This window comes from Cynara cardunculus (assembly GCF_001531365.2).
Source record: "Cynara cardunculus var. scolymus isolate 2C chromosome LG 6, CcrdV1, whole genome shotgun sequence".
NCBI classification, from domain to species: Eukaryota; Viridiplantae; Streptophyta; class Magnoliopsida; order Asterales; family Asteraceae; genus Cynara; species Cynara cardunculus.
This window is the reverse complement of record NC_037533.1, coordinates 857,154-874,714: the sequence shown is the minus strand read 5'-3', so window position 1 is coordinate 874,714 and position 17,561 is coordinate 857,154. Positions and strand designations below refer to the sequence as shown.

The 17,561-nt window shown below is 36.5% G+C and overlaps 1 protein-coding gene across 9 annotated transcripts in view; it reads left to right on the top strand.

Annotated features, from left to right (window-relative positions):
• Positions 1–13,436, top strand: part of LOC112514076 (BEACH domain-containing protein B) — a 44,433-nt gene extending 30,997 nt beyond the window's left edge. For 8 of the 9 annotated variants that reach the window (XM_025120409.1, XM_025120405.1, XM_025120406.1 and 5 more), the window contains 15 exons: positions 422–537; positions 1,717–2,181; positions 2,278–2,491; positions 5,102–5,323; positions 5,412–5,885; positions 5,966–6,301; positions 6,394–6,843; positions 6,940–6,986; positions 7,081–7,174; positions 7,403–7,609; positions 9,430–9,555; positions 9,664–10,035; positions 10,123–10,354; positions 11,210–11,952; positions 13,184–13,436. In XM_025120409.1, the coding sequence (XP_024976177.1) occupies positions 422–537; positions 1,717–2,181; positions 2,278–2,491; positions 5,102–5,323; positions 5,412–5,885; positions 5,966–6,301; positions 6,394–6,843; positions 6,940–6,986; positions 7,081–7,174; positions 7,403–7,609; positions 9,430–9,555; positions 9,664–10,035; positions 10,123–10,354; positions 11,210–11,907 (4,053 nt within the window). In that variant the 3' untranslated portion in view covers positions 11,908–11,952; positions 13,184–13,436. Of the gene's footprint in view, positions 1–421; positions 538–1,716; positions 2,182–2,277; positions 2,492–5,101; positions 5,324–5,411; positions 5,886–5,965; positions 6,302–6,393; positions 6,844–6,939; positions 6,987–7,080; positions 7,175–7,402; positions 7,610–9,429; positions 9,556–9,663; positions 10,036–10,122; positions 10,355–11,209; positions 11,953–13,183 lie in introns of those variants that run through there. The other variant, XM_025120414.1, reaches the window with a different exon arrangement.
• The last annotated feature ends 4,125 nt before the right edge of the window (positions 13,437–17,561 follow it).

Genomic DNA, 17,561 nt, shown 5'->3' with positions numbered 1-17,561 from the left:
TTAGAAGGTACCCTGTTGTGATACGATAACTCTGCCTTGATTATCAACAAGGAAAAAAAAGAAATGAAAAAGAGAAAGGAAAGATCAACGGCTTATCTGTTGTGGCCTGGCTGCTCTGTTGTGGCCTATTTGATATATAATATATCTGGGTACTGATATGAGTGCTTGTTACAGTTGAGACTTTTGAGGTATCCTTTGGTACTTCATGTTTTGCTCATATACTGATTGAAGTTACATGGTAAATGACTTAAATGTGTAGAAATGCTCTATAGTAGCTTTTGTGAGCTATTTTTTTAGAAGGCATATAAAGTGGTCTTATCACTACTTGAATGCTCCCTAAATGCACAAATGTATGACACATCTCAGAGGCAATCTTCACAGTAATTAACCTGGTCTGTTTTCTTTTGTTTTCCTTTTGCAGTTTCCAGCATGTGGCAATGATTTCTCTCCTGAATGCATTGAGTTGGAAAATGATAAAGAGCTTGTATCTGCTTTGTATGAGGCCCTTCAGGGAGAAAATCATGATCATCTCTCAAGGTACTGCCAGAATGATCTATTCATTGAAGGTTATAGGGATAATTCTTACACCTGATATCAATCATCATCTACTTATTTGAACGACTAGTGCCAATTGTACCTTACATCTTAGCTAATCAAGAGAAAGAGGCTCTTAGCATGCTCAAACTTATGTACTTTCTATGAGACTAAAAAGTAATTTGCACACGTGTAATCCCATTTGGCATATAAAAGCCTGGATTTAATACCGATTGGGTTTCTTTTAACTTGGGAAAATTCAACAGATTTTTTATGGCATTTTAGGATTTCTCAAACAGCATGGCATGCATGTTTTCTATGTCCTTGTAATTGGTCCCTGTAGTTTTATTATTTTGATCTTATGCTTGGTGTTATGAGTCACAATACAACATAAAAGATGAAATCCCTCCCAGACACGAGGTTGATGGCTCACATATATATTAGTAAGGATTACAAGATTACAATCTTACTTGTTAAGAACATTTCAGGTCTAAGGTTTGATGAGCATTAAGTGTCTTGAGTCCTTTAAATAAGCTTAGGACTAATGATATGATTGATATCTAGTGGCATGTAAATCATTGTTTTCTCTTCTGTCCTCTTTTTTGATATCTCTATTTTCTGTAATTTATTCTCTCCTTTCTTTCATAGAACATTTTCTTCATTCTTTCTTTTTCATCTTTCTATCGTTCTTCTTTTCCTAACCATTTATGGGATTGCGAGGAATAAGTTGTAGAAGAAGAATAAGGTGAGCATGGGGAATATAAAAGAATACAGTTATGTGGGAATGGTTTTTAACATAGAGTGAAACAGAATTTGAAGAGAGATATGGTTGTTGGTGTAAACTAATGAGAGAATAGACAGTAGAAGTATTTGACTTCTGTGGGCAGATTAACCATTGGTTGCTACTTTGTTTATCTGCTAGTTTGGCTCCTTTTTGGTCTCTTCTATAAACGTGACAGGATCTGCAAAAAGGCGTACATGTTATTCTTTATCCATGTCATATGTATGCTCATCTATAGCTAGCATAAATAAAAACTTGATTCTAACACACAAAAAGGGTCTTGTTGTGATTCTTTGGAAACTTATTGTGTAGCTTAATTTTCATGGATGCTGATTGCCTTAATATTGATATTGTCGCAATTTTGGTACATGTAAATATGATTTATTGCTTTTCTTTTCTAGAGATCCAAAGGTTCTCATGCAGTCTGTTCTCAAGGAAGTTGAAAAGATTGATGAATCATGGTGGAATCTCTATGATAAATTGTGGGTTGTCATTAGCGAGATGCATGGGAAAGGGCCAAGCAGGTTGTTGCCAAACTCTTCATCAACCATAGGACCATCTTTTGGCCAAAGAGCACGTGGTTTGGTTGAGTCGCTGAATATTCCTGCTGCAGAAATGGCCGCAGTTGTTGTATCAGGAGGAATCAGCAATGCACTGGGTGGAAAGCCAAACAAAATAATTGATAAAGCAATGCTACTAAGGCCTGAAAAGTGCTCAAGAATTGCTTTTCGTCTCATGATCATATATCTATGTAAGTCTTCTCTTGAAAGAGCATCACGATGTGTCCAGCAGTTCATTCCCATTCTGCCTTGTCTCCTAACTGCTGATGATGAACAAAGCAAAAGTAGACTACAACTTTTTATCTGGTATTGTTTTTCTTTACGATTTGAAGTTTCTTCGTGCGATAATGTATAGTTATATATTAGTGTCGGTGAACGTGACATTCTAAGCTTTCCACATAGGGCCTTGCTTGCTGTTAGATCCCAGTTTGGGATGTTGGATGATGGTGCTCGGTTTCATGTCATTGCACACTTAATCCGAGAAGCGGTCGATTGTGGGAAGTTGATGCTGGCAACCAGTCTTATTGGAAGAGATGATACATCAGATATAGGCAGCATCTCAAAGGAAACAGGAGCAATCCAGAATCTGATACAAAAGGATCGTGTGCTTGCTGCGGTGTGTCTTATTGTTATTTTCATTCCAATTCACATCAATTACTACCCATGTTCAAACTTTGGTATTCACATGTGCTGTTTTGTTGTTCTCTACAAAATGTGCCAACTTAAGGCAGTTAGAAGCAACACTAAATTGTTTCCATCAAAGTTACGCTTGTTAATGAGCTGGTATTCTGAACAACGCACGCATTTTTTATGAGTTTGGTGTAACGCTTCAATCATAAAGGCCTTTTGATCATCAACTTATAGATAGAAATCTAACACAAGGTTCATCACCAATCCAGCTAATGTAAAGGATTAAAGATGGATAAGGTGAATGATACAATGTTTGGGTGTGCATGCAGATTGGCATCTTTGGACATATGATTATGATAAAAGTAATAAATAATAGGAGACAACGTTCAAAAGATTTTAACGGTAAAATGCATGTTACTCCTAGAAAGTACTTGTAAAGGAAACGTTATAGCGAGGAAGATCAATTTATGGGAATGCAAACATGTCACATCAGGAGATTATCACAACGAAGTGGTCAAAATATTTGCTTCTCTGCTTTTCCCTTTCAGTTTGTTACTGACTTTGATATAGGACTAACTAGTGGTTAATTCATGGTTTAATTGAGCTCAAGATCACATTGGCAATACAAGCCTGAGCCTAAATGAGCTCAAACCAGTTATGTTACTGATATTTAAGTTCAACTCGCGCCTTAATTTAAGTTGTTCACGAGTCTTTTAAGAACAAATACAAGCAACCCCCCCCCCCAAAAGAAGCGCAAGTTCTATTACAAATCAAACTAGTGCTAGACGCTTGTCGCTTATAGTTACCAAATAGCTTACTGGTGCCTGTTTTATGTCTGCATTTCTGATTTTCTGTTGGTATATAGTTTAATAGAAGTCTTTGATTAATAATCAATTACCTAAAATACCCTTCAATAAGACAAACTTTAAAAAACTTGTGGACCACAATCGATCTTACACATATCTTGTAGCGATAGTGAGGGGCAAGTTGATAATTTGCATTGGAATCCTCCAAAAATGGAAACCTTGAATTATTTTCAGATAACACAATATACAAAGCGTTGAATCCTTTTTTGGGGTGGAGGAAGTAATATGTATATGTTGCTGTATCTAATAGAGGAAAAGCGGGCCCAGAAGGCTGTGTAAGAAATAATGCTGCAGGTTTATAAGAAAATGGTACTGTTAGAACTTTTTCTGCCAAGAGTCCAGACTAACTTGATTTAACTCCGTGCCTTTTTTTCCTCTCTAACCTTTTCATTCATCCTTTCATCATGTACTTCTATTGAGCCATCCTATAAGTACTTGATTTCTTTCTTCTCTCCTCTGTTTCCAAAACTTACTCTACTCTCTCTTTCTGCTCACGGCTTCATCATTATCAGTATCATGAGGGGCTATCTATTGAATGACGATTGCTGATTGCTTACTTCTTCCTGAAACCAGTTGTTGCTCATAGTGTTTTGTTGTCTAGTTATTCATATATCTAGTTTGTTTCTCATATGTGCCGCATATTTTTGGGTCGTAAGATCACTTTTACAAGAACCTTGAGCCCGAGAAAATTGTCTTAAAACTCATATTAGAACCAATAAATGAATATGGTAAGCATTCTGTAAGACTGGGTTAGAGTGGATACCAAAAGTGTATTTACTATTTTTGACATGTAAGAAGGGGTAAGAAAGGCCCATATGATTAGTGTGAACAAAGAGTAAATAATGCTGATAGATTTACTGTTTTTGTAGTGTATTTCAACTGCATTGGAGAACCAAATTTTCCCAGTCTTTGTATTTGCTTGCTCCTATTGAAAAAATAAAAATACGCATAAAAAACCTAGCTGACTGTCTTGGCAGTCCAAGATTGGGATATCTGGAAACCAGTTGAACTCCGGTTCGAGCTGGTTATCATGCTCAGGTATGCCTCAATCAAGCTGAGTCTAGAGTTTAAGCTCCAGTTCAGCTCGGTGTATACTACTTTTTGGATGTGGCCTTTAAACGTATTATTTTTGGACAGCTGACAATGGAAAAGGAGGTATAATTTCTAATTGAGTAAGCATGTCTATTGAACACCGAATCAATATGGTAAAATCAATGCAATTTTCTGGTTGTATTACTCACAATCGAAAGGTTAACCTAGGGTTTTCTGGCTTTCGAGAGGCCAGTCTCTCCACAGACTCACGTCCAATTTCCAAAACAGAATACCTTCTGCTAGACCCTCTCGCACCTATTTATACTAGACCCATGCATTACCAACCTGTACCATTTAGGCATTAGCTGCTTGTACTATGTTTACCCAACTTAAAATGACTAGTTAACTCTCAGGGATAACAATTTTATATGTGTTTGCGCCCTTGATTAGGTTTTCATTCTGTCACCTAAATCAATGAAGACGCATTTTTTTCTTGGTCATATTGACCCTCATAGGAAGCAGCAATATTGTCTTATAACATCAAACTTGTTAGATCTAAGACCATTGTAGTCTTATCTTTGTGTTTATATATCCCTTAAAAGGATGGTTAGACATTATAAGTGAAACCATATCTGTGATCACTTTTACATTTTTCTGTTACAATACAATCTTGTTAATCTCATCATTTTATGGTTCAGGTTTCCGATGAGGTTAAATATCTAAGAAATGCCACTGTGGAGCGGACAAAACAGTTGGATGAGTTCCGTGTTAGAATGGATGAGAATATGTCTTCTGATTTGAACCAATGGAGAACTTTTGAAGATGAAACACGCAGTAGCTTAAATGCTATTCTTGCCTCAGATGATAGCAGAAGAGCTTCTTTCCAGCTTGCTCATGATGAGGAGCAACAAGTGACTGCTGTAAGCATACAGCTTTATCTTTACATTGTAGTGCCTTGTGTTTGAATGTGATTCCCATTTCCATTTGTCAAAACCTAACTTGTAACAGGAAAATTGGATTCACATGCTTCGCACTTTGATTGATGAAAGAGGTCCATGGTCAGCTAATCCTTTCCCTAACAAAATCGTTACACATTGGAAACTTGACAAGACAGAAGACACATGGCGTCGTAGGCAGAAGTTAAGGCAAAATTATCATTTTAATGAAAAGCTTTGTCATCCTCCTTCCACTCTTCCTAGCAATGGGACTGTTCCTTCTGTGACTGAAACAAAATCAGGCTTTGCGGCTCACATTCCACAGCAAATGAAACAGTTTTTGCTTAAAGGAATTCGAAGGATAACAGATGAAAGTTTCTTAGAATCTGTAGAACTTGATGCTGACAACAGTGAGCAGAAGGCCTCTACCAGTGAGGATCTATCAGAGAGACAATACTCCGAGGGTCCAAAAGATGAAAGTGATCAGAAGGATCTCCAGGAGCGGAAAGATCATTCCTCTACCTCAATAGACTCAGAAGCTAGGGAGGTACGTATCTTTAAATGAAAGAGGTGTTAAATAATAATATAACATGTATATGCATTCCTTTTACCTGGATCAACTTTCAGGTCCTCATGTCTGTTCCATGTGTACTTGTCACCCCTAAAAGAAAACTAGCTGGGCGTTTGGCTGTCATGAAGAAGTTTTTACATTTTTTTGGCGAGTTCTTGGTTGAAGGCACAGGGGGGTCATCTGTTTTTAGAAATATTCATGCATCAGGCAGTTTTGATTCAAACAAAAGTGATAATTTAGGAATGCTGAAGCAAAAGTTTATTAAATGGCCAGTTAATTTAGATTTAACTTCTGAGGGAGAGTCCTCTGATAACATAAATGCAGTTCTGGGTAATCTTCTTCAGAAGCAATCTGAAAACATCAAGCGCCATAGAAGATGGGAAATTGGCAAGGTACAAAACTTTCTAAATAATTCATTTTGGTTCTATTCCGTTCTGATTTCTGAAATCTGAATTCTCTTATATTTATTTGGTTCTGATAATAGATAAAGGCTGTCCATTGGACTCGCTATTTGCTCAGATACTCTGCCATTGAGGTTTACTTCAATGATTCGGCTGCTCCAATATTTTTTAATTTTGCATCAAATAAAGAAGCCAAAGAAGTCGGACACTTGATAGTAGCCACTAGAAATGAATCTGTTTTTCCAAAGGGGTACAGGGACAAGGCTGGAGTTATTTCCTTTGTTGATAGACGTGTGTCCTTGGAGCTTGCCGAAACTGCCAGAGAGAGTTGGAGGAGAAGAGACATTACCAACTTTGAATATCTGATGATTCTCAATACCCTTTCTGGCCGATCATATAATGACTTAACTCAGTATCCTGTATTTCCTTGGGTATTGGCTGATTATTCATCCGAGAATCTTGATTTCAACAAGTCTTCTACTTTTCGTGATCTTTCAAAACCTGTTGGAGCACTGGATCAAAAACGTTTTGAGGTTATTTAATTAAACTTTTCTGTGTGAATGTCAGGTTTAATACTCTTTGTGAGAAGTTTGAATATGCTGAGGATACTATTTTGTCTATCTTTGCAGGTTTTTGAAGATAGATACCATAATTTTTCTGACCCTGATATCCCCAGGTTATTTTTAAGTGATCTTGCAGGATCTACAGCAGTGTTTCTGACATAAAAGATAATTTAACATGCATAATGATACCTGCGTACTCTTTTGCAGTTTCTATTATGGATCTCATTACTCAAGCATGGGTATCGTGCTATTTTATCTCCTTAGGTTAGAGCCTTTTACAGGCCTACACCGTACACTGCAGGTATGTTAGTACTTGCATATATGTTCTTTTTTTCTTGAAGTGGCATATATGCTTATTTATGTTTCTACATTTCTACGTTCACAGCTTTTTCCAGTCTGCATTTTTTCTTCCTCAAATCCTAGATTTTTGATGAAAATAAGCTATTATTCAGTTGTTCTACCCTGCATTGTATGTATGAAGGGCTAACTCTGCATGAAATATTCCTACTTATGTGTTATTCTTTTATAGGGTGGTAAATTTGACCATGCAGACCGCCTTTTTCAAAGTGTTGAGAGCACATATCGGAACTGCCTATCTAATACAAGTGATGTGAAGGAGCTAGTTCCTGAATTCTTTTACATGCCAGAGTTTCTTGTTAACTCAAACTCTTACCATTTTGGAGTGAAACAAGATGGCGAACCTTTGAATGATGTCGGCCTCCCTCCTTGGGCCAAGGTATAGATTTCATGTTCACTTACGATGGAAATGATAGATATTCTTTTTGTTCATTATGGTAACCTGTAGTTTTAATCTCATTAATCCACCTCAATTTCAATACTTGTCATGGTTGAATGCATGACAAAGACAACTGGTCTTCTAAATTTAGAAGTTTGAAAAAACTTTACATACTGCCTTCCGTTCCCTTTATTTGCTAGTGAGATGCTTTTTGGAATGATCCTATACTCTATACAGTAGGGTGTTGGGTATGTTGTTTACCATTTAGAAGGATCCTATACTCTGGGTTGTTCAAAAGAATGACCTGGAGTGGGAGGGATACAGTCATCTCAATATGATGAGTCATACAGAATTTTTTTAGGTGTAATTGTTTCCTAATATAGCAAAACATTTGAACAGTATGTATGCCTGTGATTAATTAAACCCTTGTCATGAGATTTGTCAAAGGGTGATTCTCACAGACGATCAAAGATAAAAGTCATCAAGTTTTTAAATGCATGCCATCTTATTTTTGGGGGTTTCAGCATATGTATAATAAGAATAACAATAAACATAGATGCTATCAACTACAAAATGCTTCTTGTCCTTCGGATTATATGAACAAATGAGAAGGTAAATACCAACGATTTTCCTACCATTGATTGGATAAATATCGACATTGATCTTACTACTGGATATTGATCATAATATATATTCTCAGATAATTTCGTCTTGCTCTAATGTCACGATCCTCATGATGTATGAAGGAATGCACCGGTTAAGACGGTTATCTTACCCATGTGCTTGGCTTCTCCACCATAAGTTCTCAAGAAAGTTAAAATAGTAGTACTAGTATATTTTAAGGTGATTTGTCAAATTTTTAATAAAGGAAAATTGTTATGGTAGGATGTTTCACGTTTAACATGTCCTCGTGTGTGCTGGCTTCGTATACATTTTCTTCTTTTTCCTACAACTGCCACTCTCTCCTGGGTAGCTTAAAGAAAAATACAAAACTACCAAGTAATTGCTCTATATACTAGATTGTTAGACTGTTACTTTTATAGACAAAGGATCGTGTGAGAATGGAAGTTATAGCATAAGAAGGGAACACGACCCTTGATCACTTTTAATCTCACCTCCACCCATGAATTGCCCTTATAACGGGAATTGATCTGGTGCATCTCGGTGCACCGCATTACTGTTGATCTTCAATTAGAATTGATCCAAGGATGGAGATCCCTTGTTACACTCCTTACCATAACTTCCATTCTCACCGGAACCCAACCCTACTTTTATAATTATTATATATTTTTTCACTTTGGAGTTAGGATTATAATTTATGTGGTGGAAGAAAAGTTTTTATTATGATTTTTGCCCCTTCTGTATAATACCTGGCATGACCACCAGTGTAGTTTTATGTGGTGATAACCATAGCTTATAATATTTGTTTATACTTCTTGTTAGGTAGATTTGGGAGGTCGATGTAAAATCCCTAGGATTTCAATTAAAAATGCTTAGTTGTTCCTAGTCAAGTGGATACAGAGCATTCTTATGGATTTGAACCCATGATTGGGTAGGTTGTCGTGTTCTATTCATAATCATATCTATTTGGATAATAAATCAATAATATTTACCATGTGTGAAATAATTGATTATGATATGATAACTGATATTATTTTCTTTGAAAGTGATGTTGCATTTGCAGTCCGAGTCTATATCACTCCCATATTTTAATGACTGCAATTAGTATAATAACCTTTTTACTCTGATCTGGTCTAATGACTGGTTTATATAAGATCACGACAAACCAGTTCTCAGTTTATTTTAATTTTTTGGTCCAGGGTTCCCCTGAAGAATTCATAAGTATAAACCGAGAAGCCCTAGAAAGTGAATATGTTAGTTCAAATCTTCACCTCTGGATTGATTTGGTGTTTGGCTACAAACAACGTGGGAAACCAGCAGTGGAGGTTACAACACTAAGTTCTTTAACATTATTTGAGCAATCCAATATGAGTTTGGTTCATGTTTTAACTTGCTGACCTTTCCATTATCTTGTGGAAACCTTTTTGATACAGGCAGCAAATATCTTCTATTATTTAACTTATGAAGGAGCTGTTGATTTAGAAACAATGGAAGATGAATTGCAAAGGTCAGCCATCGAAGACCAGATTGCTAATTTTGGTCAGACGCCGATACAAATATTCCGGAAGAAACACCCCAGGCGAGGGCCACCAATTCCAATAGCCCATCCTTTACGATTTGCTCCTTCTTCTATTACTTTGACTTCAATAGTTTCTAGTACAAGTATGCTACCTTCAGCTGTGTTGTATGTCGGTATATCCGATACAAATGTTGTCCTTGTGAATCAGGGACTCACCATGTCAGTTAAGTTATGGTTGACAACCCAATTGCAATCTGGTGGGAACTTCACATTTTCTAGCTCACAGGTTTGATAATTGGTCCTCTATCAGGATTACTTGCTTTTGGCATACTGCAAATCACGATAATGTTGTTATTCATCATATTTTTTGCAGGATCCGTACTTTGCCATTGGTGCCGATGTGCTTTCTCCTCGCAGAATTGGTAGTCCTATGGCTGAAAACATTGAACTTGGAGCACAATGCTTTACCACAATGCAGACTCCATCTGGAAATTTTCTGGTTTCATGTGGCAACTGGGAAAATAGCTTTCAGCTCATAGCCCTGAATGATGGACGATTGGTTCAGAGTGTCCGACAGCATAAAGATGTGGTTAGCTGCGTTTCTGGTACGTAACTTTCCCAAGTAAACTCAGTTTCAGATATTTGTATTGAAGTATCTGTAGGGTTTCAGATTTCGTGATCTTAAAAACGAAGTGGAAAAAAATTTTAGATTACTTTATTTAATAACTTCTTCGAAAAGAAACCCTAAGCCGGATCCGATGACAATTTAAAATGAATCTAAACAAACCATAGGGTGTTTAGAAGGTTATCTTTGAGATTGGATGTGGATTCTGGGGAAGCACTTAGAAATCAATGTAGATATCCTCTACGTAGATCCACACACACACATGCTGTTCACTTCTACCGGGTGCTAGCTCAAAAATCCTTAAATTTTAACATAAACGAAAGCTAGGATTTTTTTTATGTTTTTATCTGATAGCTAATGACCTAAAAACTTGAATCATCAAAAGGTTTAGGCTCATCACCTTATTTGTAGGTAGTTTGAATCATAGATAAACTATAACTCAAGCAAGGCTTTGTAATTATCCGTAAATATATTTATTTAAAGATAAATATCTATATTTACATATAAAAACCTGTAATTATCATAATTACGTTTTCAACACGTATTTATGATTATTCTTCAAAAAATAATCAATTTAACAATCAACATGAATCTAATAATAGAAGCGTACGTGTCTTTGTGTGCGACCCTATAGGTTTACATACTCATTGATAGTGTTTTTGTGTGACACGTGTCATGGGCATATAAAGACTTGAAGTGTCCTTCGAAGCAACTTAGCATGAAGTATCTAAACATAAGAACAACTTGTGAAATATGGAATGTCATTAGAAAACACCTTTAAATTATCATGCACTTTTTTCTTTCTTGATCTCATCATAGTTAAACAATTCTACAGTTACATCAGATGGCAGCATCCTTGCTACTGGTAGTTATGATACGACAGTTATGGTTTGGGAGGTTTTGCGTGTGAGAGCCCCGGAAAAGAGACTACGCCACGTACTCCCAGACTTTCACCGTAAAGACTGTGTCATTGCCGATACTCCTTTTCACATATTATGCGGACATGATGATGTAATCACATGCTTGTATGCAAGTGTAGAGCTTGATGTGGTTATTAGCGGATCGAAAGATGGGACTTGTGTTTTCCATACCTTACGCAAAGGAAGATATCTACGATCACTTCAACATCCATCTGGATGCCCGTTGTCAAAACTGGTTGCATCTCGACATGGAAGAATCGTACTTTATTCTGATGATGATCTCAGTTTGCACCTTTATTCTATCAACGGAAAACACCTTACCTCTGCGGAATCCAATGGCCGTTTAAACTGTGTTGAGCTGAGTAGCTGTGGTGAGTTCTTGGTTTGTGCAGGAGATCAAGGACAGATTGTTGTTCGGTCTATGAAGTCACTTGAGATTGTGGGAAGGTTTAGTGGTGCTGGGAAGATTATAACTTCGCTGACCGTAACCCAAGAGGAATGTATCTTAGCTGGGACCAAGGATGGGAGCCTTCTCGTGTATTCCATAGAAAATCCTCAACTTCGCAGAGCTACCATCTCCCGAAACCTAAAATCAAAAGCTTCTGGGATGTGATGATATGCATTCTCGTCAACAATCGATGATGACAACTATATTGAGGTATGTTTTTATCAGCATTATGTTCTTTCCTTCCAGAACTGCTCAAGGATTTTCTCATTGTTTAAGCCCCCAAATGAACATTAATGGGGGGTCTTCATGGAAATAGCCACTCTACACTTTGGGGTAGATGTTAGGTCTGGTACATCCCCCCCCCCCCCCTCCAAAAAAGAAAAAAGCGATCCCACCTCCTGGTGGATCATATTGGGTTTTGGTTTCGTTTGGTTTTTGGCTCCGGGTGGTTTACTTGCACAAACAAGAGAGAGTTTGAGTCTGGCAGCTGCATTGTGGGAGTTGCAGTTCTATTGGCAATCAGGGTCCTTCTAGGCACAGGACTCTTTAGCTAGCCACCTAGCGGGTCGATGTAGTACCTGGGGTGGGCCGGTGTGGGTTGACTCAGGGGTTGCATTACTGCACAAACCCTAACCCTGTTTAGGGCTTGTGTCGCAAACCAGTTCACTGAAGGTTGTATGAAAAAACATTGAAATCTGATAACCTTTTGACCCTGGAAGTTTCATGAATGCTCCTTTCCAATTGAACTAATGTGACACATTAAAATTATATAGTAACCACTTATGTGAATTCCAATCTTATTGTCCTTCCACCTTTTTGAATCAGTACTTGTAGCAATACACTACAAGAAAATTTGCTTTATATGGCGTCTAGATTGTACAAGTCTCCTAATAGAATACTTTATAGAACTTACGTTTATAAGACCAAACTATAAAGCATCTTATCTAAAAGTGTTACAATAGGTTTATAGAACATTTTGGGGCGTTTTAACAATTTTTTTAGGATACTTCTAAAATAAAGTGTCGTATTAGCTATTTGTATAGCATAGTTTTGAGAAGTGTCCTATAAACCTATCTAGTTATAGGACACTTGTGTTTATAGGACACTTTTTCAAATTAATGTCATCTAAAATAGCTAATATGACACTTTCTGTTTAAAAACTTGGTAGAACGTCTAAAAGTGTCTTATACACCTATAGTAACACTTCTAGATATGACGCTTTTTAGTTTGGTTCTATGAACTTAAGTCCTATAAAGTATTTTATTAGTACACTTGGATGTTTTAGGCGTTCTGTAAAGCCGATTTGTGGTAGTGAATGTTTCGTTATTTGTCAGTATCTAGAGGGCAAATTGCATGAAAATATAACATTTTGGTCAGATTCCTATTCTATGTTACGTACTTCTAAAACCTTCATTTTGGTGCCTCAAATTTTAAATTGCAGGAGGGTTCACATGGAATACCATGATGTACAATACACACACACAATAGATTCGTTCCAAGGAAAACGGTGAAAGGCGGCCTTGCGTTATTTGTGATTTGAATCTCGAGTATCGAGTTCTCTAACACACAGATACATGTAGATTATGTGTTTTTGTTAGGTTAGATTGTGGACACTAATGTATTACTCAACTCTCATCATAAATGTAATCATAACGCAACTCCGTAGATATCATCATATGTCAAATTCTGGCTCACTACTTTGTTGTTGCCAGTTACGTTGTTAATCGCTCCGCCATACGGTGCATAGCGGTTAGTGGTCATGGGGTAAATGACGCTGGTCAAATAGCGGTCCTGTGATTAGTGACACTGTAGACTACTAAATGATCGCATTTTGAATAGGGGTGGACTTGATATGGTGTCGAGAGTTTGCTCCCAAAGTCATGTACCAATCAATTACAATAGGTACGTACAATCCTATGTCATGGATCAACCGTCTGTACTTGGTACCAACTTAACTGATATTAACCTTTTTAGGCAGGTATATGTTGGCAGTGATTATGTATCAACTTCAAGTTTATATATGAAAATTGCTTTTCTGTTCAAATTTTGAACGACATTTTTTGGGTGACACGTGATGTTTAACGTTTTTTAAATGAAATGATAAAGCTTCCAAACATTTAAATATTTAAACAAAATAGTTGAAATTACGATATTTAATATTTTCAATACATTTAAAATAAGTTGGTATCATGGTACCATTATGGTGCTCGGCTTTCAACACTATAATCTATTTTAATAGATAAGATTGTAGTATATTGAAACGGTATCGTATGCAACAAATTACCCGGTAAATGCTTACCCGGGTAAGAGTCCTCATCATCACCTACCGGGTAAGACTATCTTTATCATCGCTCTTACTGGGTAAGATTTTCAGCCCTTGTCGTGTGTATCAGGTGAGGAAAGTTATCCGATCAACACTTACCGGGTAAGTATTTAGTAAACGGCCCCTAAGTTTATGCTGACACCATTTATGGTCATCATAAAAACATATATTTTAAGCATTAAACAGCTAGTAAGGTGATGTAAACGATTATTTACCCATACAAAGTAAGGTGATGTAAACGATTATTTACCCATACAAAAAAAACGATCTTGACATAAATCTAATTATTCGGAAATTGTTCATCTAAGTTAGTATATGTCCACGACATGTACCACACAAGAACACTGCCAATGAGTATATAAATTTATAGCGTCACGCACAAAGAACACGTTTGCCTTTATTTTATGAAACACGAATTAAATTTTATTCATTGTAAATTAGTTATACTTGGAGGATAATTATAAAATATGTGTTGAAGTGTAATTATGATAATTACAAAATGTTATCTTTAAATGTATATAATTATGTTAAAGTTTAAGATAATATATAAATATTACATATGATTATAAATCCTTATTTTGAATTATAGTCTTATCTATAATTCAGACTAGAGATGGCCAAACGTAACCGGCCCGGCCCGTAACTGACAGAGGCCCGGAACCGAGCCCGGCTCAAGACCGTAACCGACCGGGACCGGTGGTAACCGGTTATGGACCGGCGGTTACGAACCGGTTATTGTTTTTTAGAAAATCTTGGACCGGAACCGGTTACGAAACCGGTTATGGGCCCGGCCCGGCCCGGCCCGGTCAACGCAAAAAGTCAAAACGTATTTATAAACTATAAAGTGTATTCTTAAATGTATATAACAAAACGTATTTATAAAATTAAACGTATATAACAAAACGTATTTATAAAATTAAACCGTATTTTTAAAGTGTATTCTTAAATGTATATAACAAAACGTATATAACAAAACGTATTTATAAAATTAAACGTATATATATATAATATATAACAAAACGTATTTATAATAAAACATATTAAAAATAACATATTTCAAAGATATTAATAACATATTATAAATTTATTAATTACCAAAAAAATAAAAACCGTAACCGGTTATGGAACCGGAACCGGGACCGGCCGGCTTAACCGGTTATGGGAAAGCTTGACCGGTTATAGAGTTTTTCATCGGGACCGGAACCGGGACCGGTTATAGAGGGACCGGTTATGGGCGGTTTTTGTTGCGATTAGGACCGGCCGTAACCGGTTAAGGCCCGGCCCGGGACCGATTTTTGGCCATCTCTAATTCAGACCATATAAATAAAGTGAGGTTAAATCAATTACAAGTGATTGAATCTTTTAGATTTAGTCATCAGATAAAATACAAAAAGGAAACTAGGGGTTTTGGGCTAATATCCGGTGGAGGCACAAGCATGTTTGTGTGTGGATCACCAGTATAGGAAACCTGCATCGCATGCTTTATTTTGTTTAAATTGTCATTAGATCTGGCTTGAGTTTTAAGTTTTAGAAATTTTTTCTAATAATTGTAACCTAAAATAATTTTTCCACCGCGTTTTAAATGGTTACAAATTGCATTAAAACTCTACAATGGTATTAAAGCCACTTTGACATATTAAAACAAATAAATCGGTTAAAATTAAAACGAAAATCGAATATATGTGTCGGGATTCATCTCTTGTATGCATCCAAAACCCGAGGTTCGATAGAGTAAATGCATTAGTGTTGGCCGGAGCGCATATGGTCAAATGAGAATTTTACTAACTTGAGGACTTTTTGTAAACAAAATGTTATATGTTGGGCATGTTTTGATATGGCCAAGAAGTTATGGATATAGGACTAGAATGCATTGGATCCATAGGCATAAAAGTCGGTTTATTAACCATAATGGTGGGGTCTGATTTGTTTGAGCTTGGCTCCAAAGGCCAAAAGTACTTGGAGGTCCCATGTTCAAATCCAAGGAGAAATAAAAACCTCATTGTGGCCACGGAGGTTTAAATGCGGTGACTCCAGGCTATCTGCAAAACAGGTGCTCGTCCTGGGATTAGTCGACTTGCATAGCAGGTTGGATATCCAGGTTAATAAAAAAATAAAAAATAAAAGTCGGTTTATTTAATATGTTCGGGATGATATTCCTTATTTGTAACTTGAAATATGCATTGGGTCTTAATAAGCGATAAGGTGTGGACTATTAGAGTCACCAATGATCAACATAGTGTAATTTCTAAGTGAATTAGCTTACCTTGGATTATGGAGATCTCAAGGTAAAGACTCGAGGAGTTGAACTTGGTGACTCCACAAGCAAAAGACTCGAAGAGTTGAGCTTGCTAACTTGGTTATCCATAAGTGACAGCTTATATAACATTGAAATATGGCTTACTTATGTGTTCTGTCACTATCAGTGGTAAATCGGGTCTTCACCGTCATGTTTTGAGGTTTTACACCCTTTTAAGGGGTAATTATGATTTGAATACATAAAATGTCTTGATTAAAGCTATATTTCCATTTTAAACCTTTTATAGCTTTATTCATTAACTGTTTGGTCTCACTAGACGTTAGCATGACACTTTTTCTTAAAATGACATGTATATCAAGATCGCATAGCAGTGAGGCTCCCAACGGTTGAGTCAATACGTTCTTAGAAGTCACCAGTAGAGCAATCTCGTCTTGGCTGTTAAACCCATCTCCATATCTGAAAGGTATAGATTCTAAATACTTTATGGCCTATTCTATTTTTGTTTTAATATAATGTAAGGTAATAACTTTTATACTGTGTTTCCAATCGATTTATAGTTTTGGTACAAGTATAACAGCACTTCCAAAAAAAATTGAAACGACCCTACAGATTTATATAAATATGAATTCAATTCCCAACACTATGAACATGGATAACGAATATGCGCAAATTCATTCAAAAAGTTTCAAAATACAAATTCCATGTATTCTAAATCAAAATCAGATGAATACCATAAAATCAGAACCGTAAAGGGTCTCTCCTTGCTTGATCCCTTCGAGTTGTTTCACTAATCCTGATAGTTCCAACCACCGTAATCGAATCATCTTCTTCTCTCTTTTTCCTCGTCGTTAGAATCATAAATCAAAACCCATTACACCTTTATAATTCCGTTACTGAGATTAAGCCTTTTACTTTTAAATAGGGCTGTAAACGAACCGAACGAACACGAACGGAGGCTTGTTCGTGTTCGTTTGTTTAACTTAAACGAACGAACACGAACGGTAAACGAACGAAAATAATTGTGTTCGTGTTCGTTCGTTTAGAAATACGATGTGTTCGTGTTCGTTTATGTTCGTTCGTTAACAAGTTAAACGAACGTAAATGAACGAACATAAACGAACAGTCTTAACGAACATAAACGAACATGCCTAAATGAACATAAACGAATAGTCTTAACGAACATAAACGAACAGTCTTAACGAACATAAACGAACATGCCTAAATGAACATAAACGAACA